General features: G+C 39.9%; 1 protein-coding gene across 1 annotated transcript; it reads left to right on the top strand.

The window, feature by feature from the left end:
* Nucleotides 1–2,413: 2,413 nt before the first annotated feature.
* aga (aspartylglucosaminidase) lies at nucleotides 2,414–13,253 on the top strand. Its single transcript, XM_084009743.1, has 9 exons — nucleotides 2,414–2,715; nucleotides 4,859–5,012; nucleotides 6,628–6,740; nucleotides 7,445–7,557; nucleotides 9,399–9,507; nucleotides 10,151–10,226; nucleotides 10,727–10,834; nucleotides 12,151–12,284; nucleotides 13,046–13,253. Exons 1-9 carry the CDS (start codon nucleotides 2,592–2,594, stop codon nucleotides 13,144–13,146), a joined length of 1,032 nt encoding a protein of 343 aa, XP_083865869.1. The 5' UTR covers nucleotides 2,414–2,591; the 3' UTR covers nucleotides 13,147–13,253.
* Nucleotides 13,254–13,290: the final 37 nt, after the last annotated feature.

Here is a 13,290-nt window from a genome sequence, read left to right as displayed (position 1 = left end):
GCTCAGTGATCGTTTCGATTGCTCTCAAACACAAATGCAGCAATATACCAACAGCATCATCATACAAAAGAAAGGCTTAAATGCAGTTGATGGAGGGTCCTGGGACAGAGGCTGTCGCACTCTGTACAGATTGTAAAGCCCTCTGAGGCAAATTTATGATTTGTGATATGGGGCTGTTATTACGATGGCGTATTAGGGCCACGGTTGGGGGGGGGGGAAAACTACAACTAAAGACTTTATAAAGTCACAAATTTGCTAGTTTTTAATTTTCACAAGGCCAAAATTACACAGAGAAACTGCACAATAGTGATTTGCATCCCTAAACTGAAATCCAAAATTATGTATAGGGAGCATAACTGTGCCCTGAATCAGATAGCACATACGTTTACAAATATGAAGCACATTAGAGTATCTAAATGAATGAGTATTGAATATTCCACTAGTGACATCAATAGCATGAAGGCATACTGTAATGCATGTGCAAAAAAGGAAAACAAATAAAATAGCTTGGATGCCTTCAATACCTTTGAGGTACCTGTAGATGCAGCAGCTTACTAGAGAAGCATCAGACATCCACTACAAGAACATCTGCAGGGCACCATGCAACAAATTCATGCCTCTAACAAACTGAATCTTTGTGAAGCACACAGTAGAGAAGCTGAAATTGGACAGGGAAACCGTCAGCAATAAGGACAGCTTAGTCAGCTCGCTGACATTTGCCAAGCACAAAACAGATTGTCCTGAGCCAAGACCTCTACTAAAAGCACAGGCAGTAACATCGACTAAAAGCACAAGCCGCAAATACTTACCATGGTTTCCCGCCATCTCCGCAGTGAATGAACCCCTTGAGAAAAAGTCACCAAGATCCCACGCTGCCAATAGCAATTCGAGTTTCAGCCGATGCGGTCAAGTCCGAGCACTCTGGTGTGAATGAGGGCGACCAGTGAAAACTGCCAGGTTACAAAGGTCATTCTGCAGACATGAATTATTGGATGTTACTAGTTCAATAGGTGCTTTCCAGTCAAAAGACTTATCTTTGGTGCAGTGCTCATTAAATTCTTTCCTGGAATAAGGTGGAAAATATTAACTTACTGGAGGGAAAGTGAACTTCTAAGCAGTCTAACGGAAGAGAGAAAAAGTGTCAGTCAGACAAAGCAGAACTTTATCTGATAAGGATAAGGTGATTTCCCTTAGAGTCAATGGGTCCTTTCTGACAGCCCCCCATTTGACTCGTCGAGGGCAATGCATTTAGTTAATGATGGCTCTGTTCCTTTAAGCCATACGAATGAGCTAGCTGGCACAGAAGCAGGGCTCTGCAACCGCCCCACCTGAATGGAATGCAATCCAGGATCAAATTAATCAAGGCTTTTTTAATAAAGGCTGGGGCACCGTCTTGAGCTATAGGGTATGACACATGCATAGTATAACTGCAGCTGTGATGTTGGCTTAAAGGAAATGGCGCTAGAAATAAACTGGTCTTTTATTAAAGATCTCTGCAGAATTGAAATTCTCCCCCATAAAGTAGGCTACTATGACAACCTCCCAACGGACATCTCAATCACCCCCATGAGCTATGATCTGGCACCCTTTGCCAAGCGCAGACCATATTTTTATTGCACAAGTGTTGCACCCCAATTATATGACGCGTGACGTGATCTCCTCTTTTAACTCTCCTTGATATCAATAAAACATGTGCTCTTATTCTGACTTGTTGAAACAGCTGCAGTAAAATCAAAGATGGTACATCATTTCTTCCACGTCGGTAACTGCTCCAGTGATACACCAGACTATGGGCCTGCAATTAGCATAGCAGCTACAATATTAACATGCTGACATTTAGCATTATAGTGGACATAAGCTTGCCTGCATAGCTCAAAGTATTTAGTGAGTAATGTCTGAAATGTCCACAATGTTAGTAATGATTGAAAGCTAATTAGCACTGTGACTCTCATTGGAACCCCTTTGTCTCTTAACATTTACACATTTTCTGTCTAATAAGCATAGCTTGCCTTCAGTGCTTACTTAGACAATGTAGGTTTCATGACATTTGGGCCCCTTCAAAACATTATTACCCATAATTGTGTATATCATACAGAATAGTTGACTACTTTCAAAATGTCTAGTAGCCTCTTTATTTATTTATGTTATGTTTACACACAGGCAAAGAAGAGTTTGATATAGGCAATTGCTGCATTGGTTAGATACATATAGCTATTGGCCTACCTCATTTGTTTTTGTTACCCCAGGTCAAGCATCACACGCCAGATCCCACGACCCTCGCGTTATTTCGTGACATCGCGAGAATCCTGCTGCCTACCACGAAGGGAACACGACCTGTGTGGACGCCCTGCTCAGTATGTGTTCTGCCCCTTTAAAGAAGAGCCCGCCCTTTAAACACGTGACACAACAAGGAAGTTAAAACTAAACGTTTTGTTGAATCGAAGTTTAGCGAACTCTCTTTTAAAATATATTAGCTGTAACAGCCTGCTTTGTCCGGCATTCTGCTGCGATAATACTCTGCGTGAAAACATAGCGATGAACAGGAAGCCGACAGTCCTCTGAGTCGCTGTAATGTTCATGTAGCGTTTTGAATGGACAAGATGTTTGTGTCGCTCCTGATTTCTACCTTACCGATAACGTTACTGTTTCCGCTCGGACGTGCTTCGTTACCGCTTGTTATCAACACTTGGCCGTTCAAGAATGCGACGACTGCAGGTAGGCAACGCGGTGACGTCACTGCCAGGTTATAGCGAGGTGCTTCAAAAAGGACAGATAGTTTACTATGCTGCTATACTGCACTATATACACTGCAAATATAGTTGACTATGAAAACTGTAGTGTAGTCACCAGGTACGTTGTTAAGTACCTGCAAAGTGGTATTTAAAAAAAGTTATGTGGTCTCAATTATTTCATTCTGTAAAGACAAGTTTCTTTTTAATAGCAACTAGCCTACAGTCTTGTTAGTTGCAGAACAGGAGCTGCAGTTTCATCAATAAATGTAATAGCATTTAGTCATAGCGGGGTTGTGTCATTTTGACCGCTATTAGATGATTCATCATGCCCAACAAAAACAAAACTAAATAGCTGTAAGTAAGTGCATGTCGAATGCAAGTCTCGCTATGATTCACTAGGACTAAGACTTTGCTTGATATCTTTTTCCTCTCTCATTCCAGATTGTGATGAAACGTTTAGAGCTGAAGCAATTAATTGATTGACAGAAAATGAATCAGCAACTATGTTGATCAACCGATTAATTATTTCAGTAAATTATCACATAACTATATCAGGCATTCGTGGTGGTCACTGTCATATTTGATAGACGATTGAATCTCTTTAGTTTTTGGATGGTGGTAAAACAACAAAAACACAGTGAAACATATAAGACATTCCTTTGGACTTCAGTAAATTGTGAAGGGCATGCCTCACTAGTCATCTCATAGGCCCCAATGATTGAAGGAGAAAATGATGTGCACTTAAATTGATAATGATGAAAATGTTTTACAAGATTTATGAGTTTCTTATATTTATGACTGCAAGATCGAACTCTATGAGCAATTCCCATCATGAAAGGAGACAGAGAGTGAGATGTAGCTACAATCCCTGGCAGGTTCCATAACCTCACACTATTATAAAGTCTTTTTTGCAGTATGCTCGTGACTCCACAACAGCTTAACAGTACAAGAATGTAAGACCATCAGAGTCGAAGATGGGGATAGGAATTGGGTAGAACCCACTAGGCATCATAACTGCCATCGCCGGGTCTGCCCTCGCTCTATTTGATTTCCTTCACGATGATGCATTGCACATGTTCAAATTGAAACTGAAAATATTTCCAGCATTGCTTGTGACTTATCTGTCAAGTGGAGTTCCACCAGGTGCAAAGCTCGACACGAAAAAAAAAGAAATGATAGAAACGGTGTTCAAAACGTCTCAGGCAACATCATCAAAAACCTATGGGTGATTTAAAGTTAACTCAAAAATCTCACCATTTGATTGACGGATAGCCTTTAATTCATCAGATGTATTTCACCTATTTTCCCCGAGGTGGGTGCGGAAATGAAAAATGCCGTCTGTGCTGTGGGTAGATATTTAAAAATGTAGTCTGTGAGCCCCTTCTATTGATCCGCCTATGCAGATCTCTTCTCCTTGGGGGGCTTATAGAAGCAGCTGAGAATAGCAGGCTAATCTCCTCTTCCATTCTGCTGCTTTTCCTAAGTGAAAAGGATCGTAATGCTGAGTTTGATATATATAAAAAAGAATTATATCCTGAGACAAGAGCACTTACCCAACGTGGTAGACGGCATGGATTTATGGATGGAGAAATCATAAATGATAAGAGGAGGAATGTGCGGTGGTATCCCGCTGAACAGTGTGATGGTCTGAGAATTTAGTGGCAAGCTGGTGACGGGGCTACCAGTTGGTATTTGATCCCCCATGGGCCTTTGGGGGATCAGTGACCAAATGCTTGTCAGCTCCTTCCCTTTTTGTTAGGAACTGGTCATCTCATCATCTTTTTATTATACACATTATGCATATACATTTACTACATTTCTGTTTCCATCAGCATATCCACTTGCAATTATGGACCACCACAGATTTAAACTTTTATGTCTTAGATTGTCATAGTTTTTTGCTTGTGTGATTTTTCTTTCTGAGACCTATTTTCATTGACAATGACTGCTTCTGTAAACGTGAATTTATTAATAAATAATTTCTCACATCTAAACCTCATTAGGAAGGTGGAATACATCTGCAAGTCTACTGTAACATCATGTGACTGGCGTACGGTGTTTACTTTGATGTCTGTCTTGTAATGTGATATACTGAATGTTTCACTGTGTTGTGTGTTACCCTGCAGCGTGGCGTGTCCTGCAGTCCGGCGGCTCAGTGTTGGATGCGGTGGAGAAGGGCTGTGCCCGCTGTGAAATGGAACAGTGCGATGGCTCTGTTGGCTATGGCGGAAGTCCAGATGAGTCTGGAGAGACCACGCTGGACGCCATGATCATGAACGGGTAAACTGGGGACACAAACTGTGCCTTTAGTTGAAACTAAAACTAGGAAATGACACGGTAAATATCAGTTGTAATGCAGCATAAAGAAGCGGTTGATTAACAAGGTGTCTTTTAAATGTCTTGTGTGCAATTTCTGTGTTTTTATAGTTTTTCCTGTAATTTCATTGTACAGCACGTTGGCCAGTGTGCTTTATAAATACATTTGGAAGAAGATTGGCAACATATAAAACATGCATATGGCTATTGGAATTTAACAGCTGGCTTGTTTCTATCCAGCTGCCATTTGTGCAAAACAGATGTGTAAGACGGGCCAAGCCCATTTATTTATTTATTTATTTTTTTGCAAATCTTATTTCAGCCCTTTTGATGAAATCTTGAATTTCGAGCAATGCTGTCATTCTCACTTCACTAAGACTCCGGAAATATCACCTTTAAATGAAGATAGATGACCTGTTGTTAATTGAAAATGACAACTAATTAGACACCTGCAGCTGTCAGCCTATGTGTGCTGTTGCTATATATATATATGACATATATGATATATATACACATCTTTAACATTTACAGCTATAACTGGTTGACCTTTGAGGCCAGCCTTTCTTCAGTAAAGCACTAATTTAGATTGAAAGCTTGCCAGTTAATAAAATTAAAACTACAGACATTAACACGCTCAGAAAAAAAAGCAAGTAGTTTGTTATTACTCCATGGAATGTTCCTTATTCCATTTTTTAAGGGAAACATCTTTTTTGGGGGGTTACATAGTCATGAATACATTGTGGGAAGAGGATAGTCTCACACACAATATCCAATATAGCAGCATAAGAAATACAGTGGCTATCACCAGCAGACATATTGTAGAGTCTGACAAGAATCCAAACACCTGCATGGTTTAATGCAATCCAATGGAACATCCCTGCAATAAATATGAGCCATGTAATAACTTAAAAGTATAATGTTAAATTTTTCATTTTGTGTCCAGGAGACAGACCAGACTCCGATCTATGGCAACATTGAGACTTGAGTTTGTTGTGGTGAATAAATATTACAAACACCTCTGTGAAGTCATTTCATCACCACGAGCTGCAGCCCCGTAGGTTTAACAGATGTGGTGTTTATCACGAAGGCATTTCTAGTCAATTGCATCACACCATAAAAGAGGAGGTTGTGTTTTTCTGTATAATTGCTTAAATCATAAATATCAGACATTGGGTGATTAGACGTTTGCCCGAGTAGCATTTTGGTGGACATCTCATTGTGCTAATGAGCTGATCTCAACTACAATATGTTAGAGTCACAAATAAGAAGACGAGTTTGAGGAACAGCGTCGGCGACATGCAGCTGCTGTACTAGTCACCAATACTGATTTGTAAAAGAGATAGAGTGCTTGCTGCCTCTTTTAAGGTGGAGTTTTCCTCTTAACAAACGAAAGGTCTGTTTGCATTCAGTGCTACCAAAATATGTATCCTTGAGGTCTCGCAAAATGTGAGGAACGCATTTCCTTCCTCCATGAAACATTTACAAAAAAAAAAGTCTCCATGGCGCTGCTAAAAGTCAAAGCTTCCACGGGTTACTTTTAAACCAGTTGCAATGTTTTCTGTGCATTCCCTGTAACCAGAGACACAATGGAGGTGGGTGCAGTTGCAGACCTGCGAAGAATCAAGAATGCCATCGGAGTAGCGAGAGCTGTGATGGAGCATACTGACCACACACTGCTTGCAGGAGAGTCAGGTATGTGAGGATCAATATCCACACAAGGAAAAGGAATAAAAACCCACAATGGCTCATGTTGGAAGGGATAATCCTGACATTTAGAAATCCGGTCACACAACAACATACTATATATAAATGATATGTCCTGACTAACAGAGAGATAGCACATATATTTAAAAGAGACACCTTGGTATTTGAATTTGCATTAGTTTTTATGCAACACTTGAATAAGCTTTGAGCCACAGATAACCAACATCAGTAGTTGGCAATGAATACGTGGCCTTCAGTTCTTTTCTCAGGAGAGCGGTACATTTATGGAGGAGCAGGAGGAGGAGCACCTCTCTCTGGAAGCGATTTAAAGGAAACTGAAGGCCAATATTGAAACGTTTTATTCCACTATAAGTGAACCGTTAACCAAATAATATGGCTCATACTTGAAGAAATCCTTAAAAGACAAGAGAAAAACGTTGTAAAAACATTGTTTTCCCCCAGTGAGACTCAGTACATTAAATCAGATATTCATCATAATGGAAATATCATTCTCATGGTAACGGTAAGGTCACTGCTGTTCGGAACGGTAGCGATGTAAGACTCGAGCCTTAAATGAGATTAGATTGCCTCCGGCCCCTCCTTTGTTTGTGACCTGTTGTTTTTTCTAACCCAAGGTCAGCGTGGACCAGAATGTGTAACTTAACCTGAAAGTATTTCTTCTCTCTGTATAGCTTCTGTGTTTGCTGAAAACACGGGCTTCATCGCAGAAGACCTGACTACCAACAAATCAGTGAATATTTTCTCACAGTGGCTGAAGGGCAACTGCCAACCTAATTATCGAAAGGTGTGTGTGTGTGTGTGTGTGTGTGTGTGTGTGTGTGTGTGTGTGTGTGTGTGTGTGTGGGTGTGTGTGTGTGTGTGTGGGTGTGTGTGTGTGTGTGTGTGTGTGGGTGTGTGTGTGGGTGTGTGGGTGGGTGTATTAGAGAGTGTGTTTTTCTCACTTGTATTGGCTACAGGCATGCTGCTTCTGAAAGATTGATAATAAGCAGAAAAACTGACAGGCATACTAAAGACATTCATAAAAAAAGTGATGCCCAACAGCCCCGGGTTGCTTCTATTCTTTTAAACGAACCTGTTCACTTCCTCAATAACGCCCAAACATCTCCAGAATACGATTTTTCCCCTCCCTTTTAAGTCAGCTGCTATTGCTCCAGAGAGAGTGTGCTATGCCCTATTAATCAAATTTAACACCATTTTACACTTGGGGGTGTCCAGTTCAAGGACCTCCACTGAGCTGCTTCACTACTCAACTTCGGAGTTAAATGCCTTTTTCAAAGTCATATCAACAGTTGATGGAAAAGACTGAGCCCATCACTTCTACCAACAAAGTTTTGCTCATCTGTTGATGCCAATAAATCATTTCAAGTACAATAAAGTTACTAAAATGTGTTGGATCTAGTTAAGAGGTGGCAGTAAATATTGACAAATAGTACACAGAACAGATGAGTTTTGATCTACATACATTCGACCCCAGATTATATGGCTTGTACGGTAGGCAACAGGCATGATGGGTGCATCGCTTCTCACCCTGATGCACCCATCACTCTGGAACAGGGTCAGTCTCCACTCATCAGACCACATGACCTTTTTTCCATTGCTCATGTCCAATCTTTATGCTCCCTAGCAAATTGAAGCCTTTTACCCAATTAGCCTCACTGATTTTCCGAAGGCTCCACAGCTGTTTAGTCTCAATCCCTTGAGTTCTCTCCACACTGTGCGTGGGGAAAGGCTCTTACATTCACTATTAAACAGCCGTGAGTTCTACATTTTTTTCACCACTATCCTTCCGGGTGTTAAAACCCCATTGAACATTTCTTAAACCAATTTCAGTAGTTTCTTTGCTTGATGCAGGCCAATGACTTGATCTTTTCCATAACCACAGGATATTTCTTCCGACAAGGTTGTTTGAGAAAGAGAAGCTATTCACTGCATCAGTTAGGGTTAAATAACCAGCTCAAACATGGATGAATCACTGCAGTAATTAATTATTACTACTATTATTATTACTAATTATCCAATATCTTACATATTTGCTTCGTTGAATCCAGATGGTGACTTCTTTTCTTTTCACAGTGTGCATGTGATATGAGAAGACCTTTGCTTTAATATTAAAGTTTACCTTTCATGGCCCGCTTTCTGTTCACTCAACTAAATATTTGACATTTTCTAGCAGACTCCCACTTACATTAAACATCAAAGCAGCAGAATGAACTTTTCACTCCTCCCTGCAGGTCAAGTTGGTACATCAGTCACTCATAAGTGCAGAGAAGACACCGCGAGGTACAGAGACAGGAAAACCTTTTTCACAAAACTGCACTAGAGCACACTAGGTTGTCGAGTCACACTAAAACACGGGGCTTTCACTGCTGAAGGACACATTTTGGATGCGGCAGGAATTTAAACTGGGCTGTTTTGTTCATTTAATGGTTCAGCAACTGGAAATAAGATAGTAGAGAGAGTCCAAACACAACAAGACTCCCTGCTGTTTATTATCAGGTGCCAAACCACTTGATGAGAACAGGGCTGATAGCTTTATTTCATTACATGACAGCAAATCAAAGCAAAAGGTAATTTACCACATGCCTACTGCTCACAGTGATGGTGTTTTACTTTCCTCTCCAAAAGAATGTGTTTCCAGACCCTTCCAAGTCCTGCGGACCCTACAAGCCCAGGGCGACAGTGAGAAAGAACAAGAGGCCACGGCGCGCTAATATGCTCTCCCATGACACCATAGGTAGGTTTTATCTGTTAACACGGAGTGTGAAGTGGAGCCAGACTTCCTCGGGCATTTTGTTTTTAGTCTAGTATTCAAGCACTTCATTGAAACTAGTTCAGCAGCATTTTATGCCAAATAGGAACATAGACAGACCTATTGAAGTAGAGGTCAGCAGGGAACAATTCAGATTTGAATTGTTGTTTCTGTCCAAAAGATACATCTTTAAAGGGGACATACTTATATTTTGGGTTTCATGCTTAGTTTTAAAAACAAAAACATTACTTTTCTCTTACTGTCTTTCATGTTACATAGGAAGGGGAGCCAAATCTGAGTGGCTTATTGAATCACATTTACTGATCTAGGCAGCCCAAAACAAAAACGGGATGGTTTGTTGGTTGGTAGGCACTCTAGATACCCTAATGTACTGTATATCCCCTTTTAATAACAGCTAGTGATTAACTATTGTTTCTACACACATTTAATTTTTACCTGCCCCAATTTTAATGTGGTATGAGACCAATGTACTGATCAGCTGCAGTCACAAAAACCTTTAACAGTATAAACGCTGTCTTTGACATTGTCAAGTTTTCTTCAGCTAAAAGGATATCCTGGTGATGGCTGACATTTTAAATACCACATCTTTTGTTGTTTTTTGCAACAGGGATGGTTGCTCTTGATCAACATGGTCACATAGCTGCCGGGACATCGACCAATGGACTAACTCACAAAGTTCCAGGGTATGTTGGGATAATTACCAAAATGCAAGAACAAAAAACTTTGTTAATTCAAATTAACTTTTCTTTAACTGACAAAAGTATAACGAAAAGATTGTCATGTTTTACCAACCAACTTAATTGTATTGTCAATATAAACTGAGCTAGAATGTGATGCCTGCAACAAAACAAAATCATCAGGGGTTATTAGGTTAATCTACAGGACGTCATGTTTTAGCATGCTTTCTTTCAGTTTTGTTACTTTTTTGATGCATAAATATATGCAAGCTTTGACTAGAGCTACTTAACCATAAAAGAACAATAACTGTAGCTTTGTTTTCCTGTTGAACAAATTTCAGTTTGGGAACAAAAAGGGTTGAAAGGGTTCTATAATGAATTGCAGTACTGAACAAAATGATGCTGCAAATGTGTTGAGTGCTATTACATGGAGCCATTTGCTACATTTTCAAGAGACAGAAGTATTGACTATTTTTTGAGATAATAAAAAGCAAACTGTCCTGCAGACGTGTTGGGGACTCTCCTATTGCTGGAGCAGGGGCCTATGCGGATAGCTCAGCTGGTGCTGCTGCTGCTACTGGGGATGGAGACATCATGATGCGTTTTCTGCCCAGGTACCTTCTTCCTCAGTTTAACATGTGCATAAAAATAGCTTCCCGTCATAAATAGTCGCCAATAGCTCGAACAGCATTGCATTTAAAATTCCATGAGACATGGTGACTGGATCACAACTCCTCTTCACCCTAACCAGGGTTTAAGGGTACGTTTTTTAAGTATAGGGCTGTTGCATGGCCTTTTTTCCCCTGACAGAATAACTATGTTTCAGAGAATATTGACATCTGTGACACTTGTAGTTTTTAAACAGCCAATTTCTGCTGTGAACCTTTTGCTGCAATTGCAACAATAGTATTCTAAAGAGTGGCGGTTTGCCCCAAAACTGTCATATACATTGCACAGAGGAGGCGATGCTTTTTAGAGACTGGAGCTGTTTGTTTCCAGGCTGTGAGACTATGGCAGTCTCATAAGGTTTATTTATCCAGGATAGGTTGGGGAGTACACATACTGTTTACTTTAAAGTTTCACTCAGCTTTACATTCATAGTCACACACCTGAGGGCCGCCTGTTTCAATCATAGCTATCCGAGTCACTTCCTGGATCAATTGGTGTTTTGAGTTCTTCAAGAAGACTTTGCTACTGGTGTGGACTGCCTTTTTCATTCAATTTTCATGCAACACACATTTATTTGTAAGTATGATTACAAGCCTTCCCAGGGACTTCACTGTCAAAATGTAGCAGTAACACATCACCAGCAATAGGCCGTTTATAAAAATACATCTGTCGTTCTACTCCAAACATCCTGAATCTTCCCTTTTGTTATGAGATGCCAAAATTCGAATGTGAAGTACATCTCTCCGTTATGGGTATTTTTCCTGAACAAATTGGCTTACTATCATGTGTGGAAAATAACACCTAACGTGGTACATCTCCTGTCAGGAGAATTCACGGAGGAATGAGACTTCTACACATTTCTCACCATAAAACTTTGAAAAAAATTTTGGGGAACTGTGTCACTAATTTTTATACATTTGACTCCAGGCTAATGGAGTTAATGGAACCCAAATTACCAGTGTAGAGCATGCAATTTGCATAGTGTGATGGTAAATGACTACAATTTCCCCCCGTTTGCTAATTTTACACACCTGTGAACGCCTAAAAAGTAGTGTGATGACTCTCTTGCATATCATTCAGTGAGTCTGGAAGGATAACTTAAAACAAAATTTAAAAAATCATATTTAATCAGCGTTTCCTGACATCAGATATGTTTGCGTCAGATTTATCCCACACCCTAATCACGGCCACATCCTGGTTGGTGGCCCTGACAGCACTTGTTAGCTTTCCTCATGTGTACTGCATGTAATCCTGCCAACAGCTACTTGGCTGTGGAGCTGATGAGGGCCGGGGCAGATCCCTCGTCAGCCTGCAAGACGGCCATTTCCAGAATCAAGAGGCATTACTCAGAGTTCTTTGGAGCCGTCATCTGTGCTAACACAACAGGCCATTATGGTGAGTGTTCAAGTTCACAAATGCAGACGGTTTAGCCACTAAGACAGACACACACTCATATCTATAGAGATGTAAGCAGATGTGTATGCTTAGACACATTCATACATGAAACCTCTCTTTTAAATTGCATTTTGCCTTTAATATGTATAAATAATTCAGAAAGCACACCCACAATAGAGTTCTGAAAAAAATGTATTCAAAACATTTACAAGACAATCCGTTGTAAATTAGGTTTCAGCAGATAAAATAAAAACATCAAACATTAAACCAGTTGCTGTAATCTCTTTAAATTGGTCATTAAAATATAAATGAGTGTAGACGTGTTTTTATAATATTGCCATATGAGGCTTTGATCTAAAATGTTTAAACAAAAGTTATCTAAACTGCCATTACCCAATGATTGAACTCAATTATTTATATACAATTAATTTGTTTAATATCACATTTTACATTAAAACTAAGCCATTTAACCAACTCATTTTCCAAGTCTATGGTGCTTTGACAGTGAGCATGAGAGCCTGTTTGGCTAGAAACGGATCAATCAAATGTGATGTAATGTTGTGATATTTGAATTTGCCTTCATTGATGTCTTCACAGGACTTTGTAATTAGGGGGATGTGATCCGACTTACTAGCATTTGTATGGCAGAGCTAAATACAGATCACATTTTACTAGCATAATTAAATTGGGCTTTAATGAGACAAGAGAAAAAACATAGTTTCACCTGTAGCGTTGACTTTGTCTCTCTTTGACCACTTAAGGTGCGGCCTGTAACAGAGTCCCTGGCTTCTCCCAGTTTCACTTCATGGTGTCTAACTCGGAGTCAGGCTCACCCGTCCTAAAGTCTGTGGACTGCTTTTAAATGATGTATGTCTGCACCTTAAAACTTGCCGTGCTGTATTTTATATGCTGATGAGTTCGGTTTTAATTCACTAATAAAATAATATTTAAAAAACGTGTCACAGGACATTTGAATTGTTTCTTCTTTCTGAGTTTTGTGTAGAAG

The sequence above is a fragment of the Eutrigla gurnardus genome, assembly GCF_963514095.1.
Source record: "Eutrigla gurnardus genome assembly, chromosome: 5".
Lineage (NCBI taxonomy): Eukaryota > Metazoa > Chordata > Actinopteri > Perciformes > Triglidae > Eutrigla > Eutrigla gurnardus.
Note: the sequence above shows the minus strand (reverse complement) of the source record. Positions and strands in the feature narration are given on the sequence as shown.

Bases quoted from the DNA above. Each gene is read 5' to 3' on its own strand.
- aga (XM_084009743.1), top strand. From the start codon at position 2,592: ATGGACAAGATGTTTGTGTCGCTCCTGATTTCTACCTTACCGATAACG. The intron at 5,013-6,627 runs GTAAACTGGGGA...CCCTGTAACCAG, and splicing joins GACGCCATGATCATGAACGG to AGACACAATGGAGGTGGGTG. The intron at 10,835-12,150 runs GTACCTTCTTCC...TCCTGCCAACAG, and splicing joins ATGATGCGTTTTCTGCCCAG to CTACTTGGCTGTGGAGCTGA.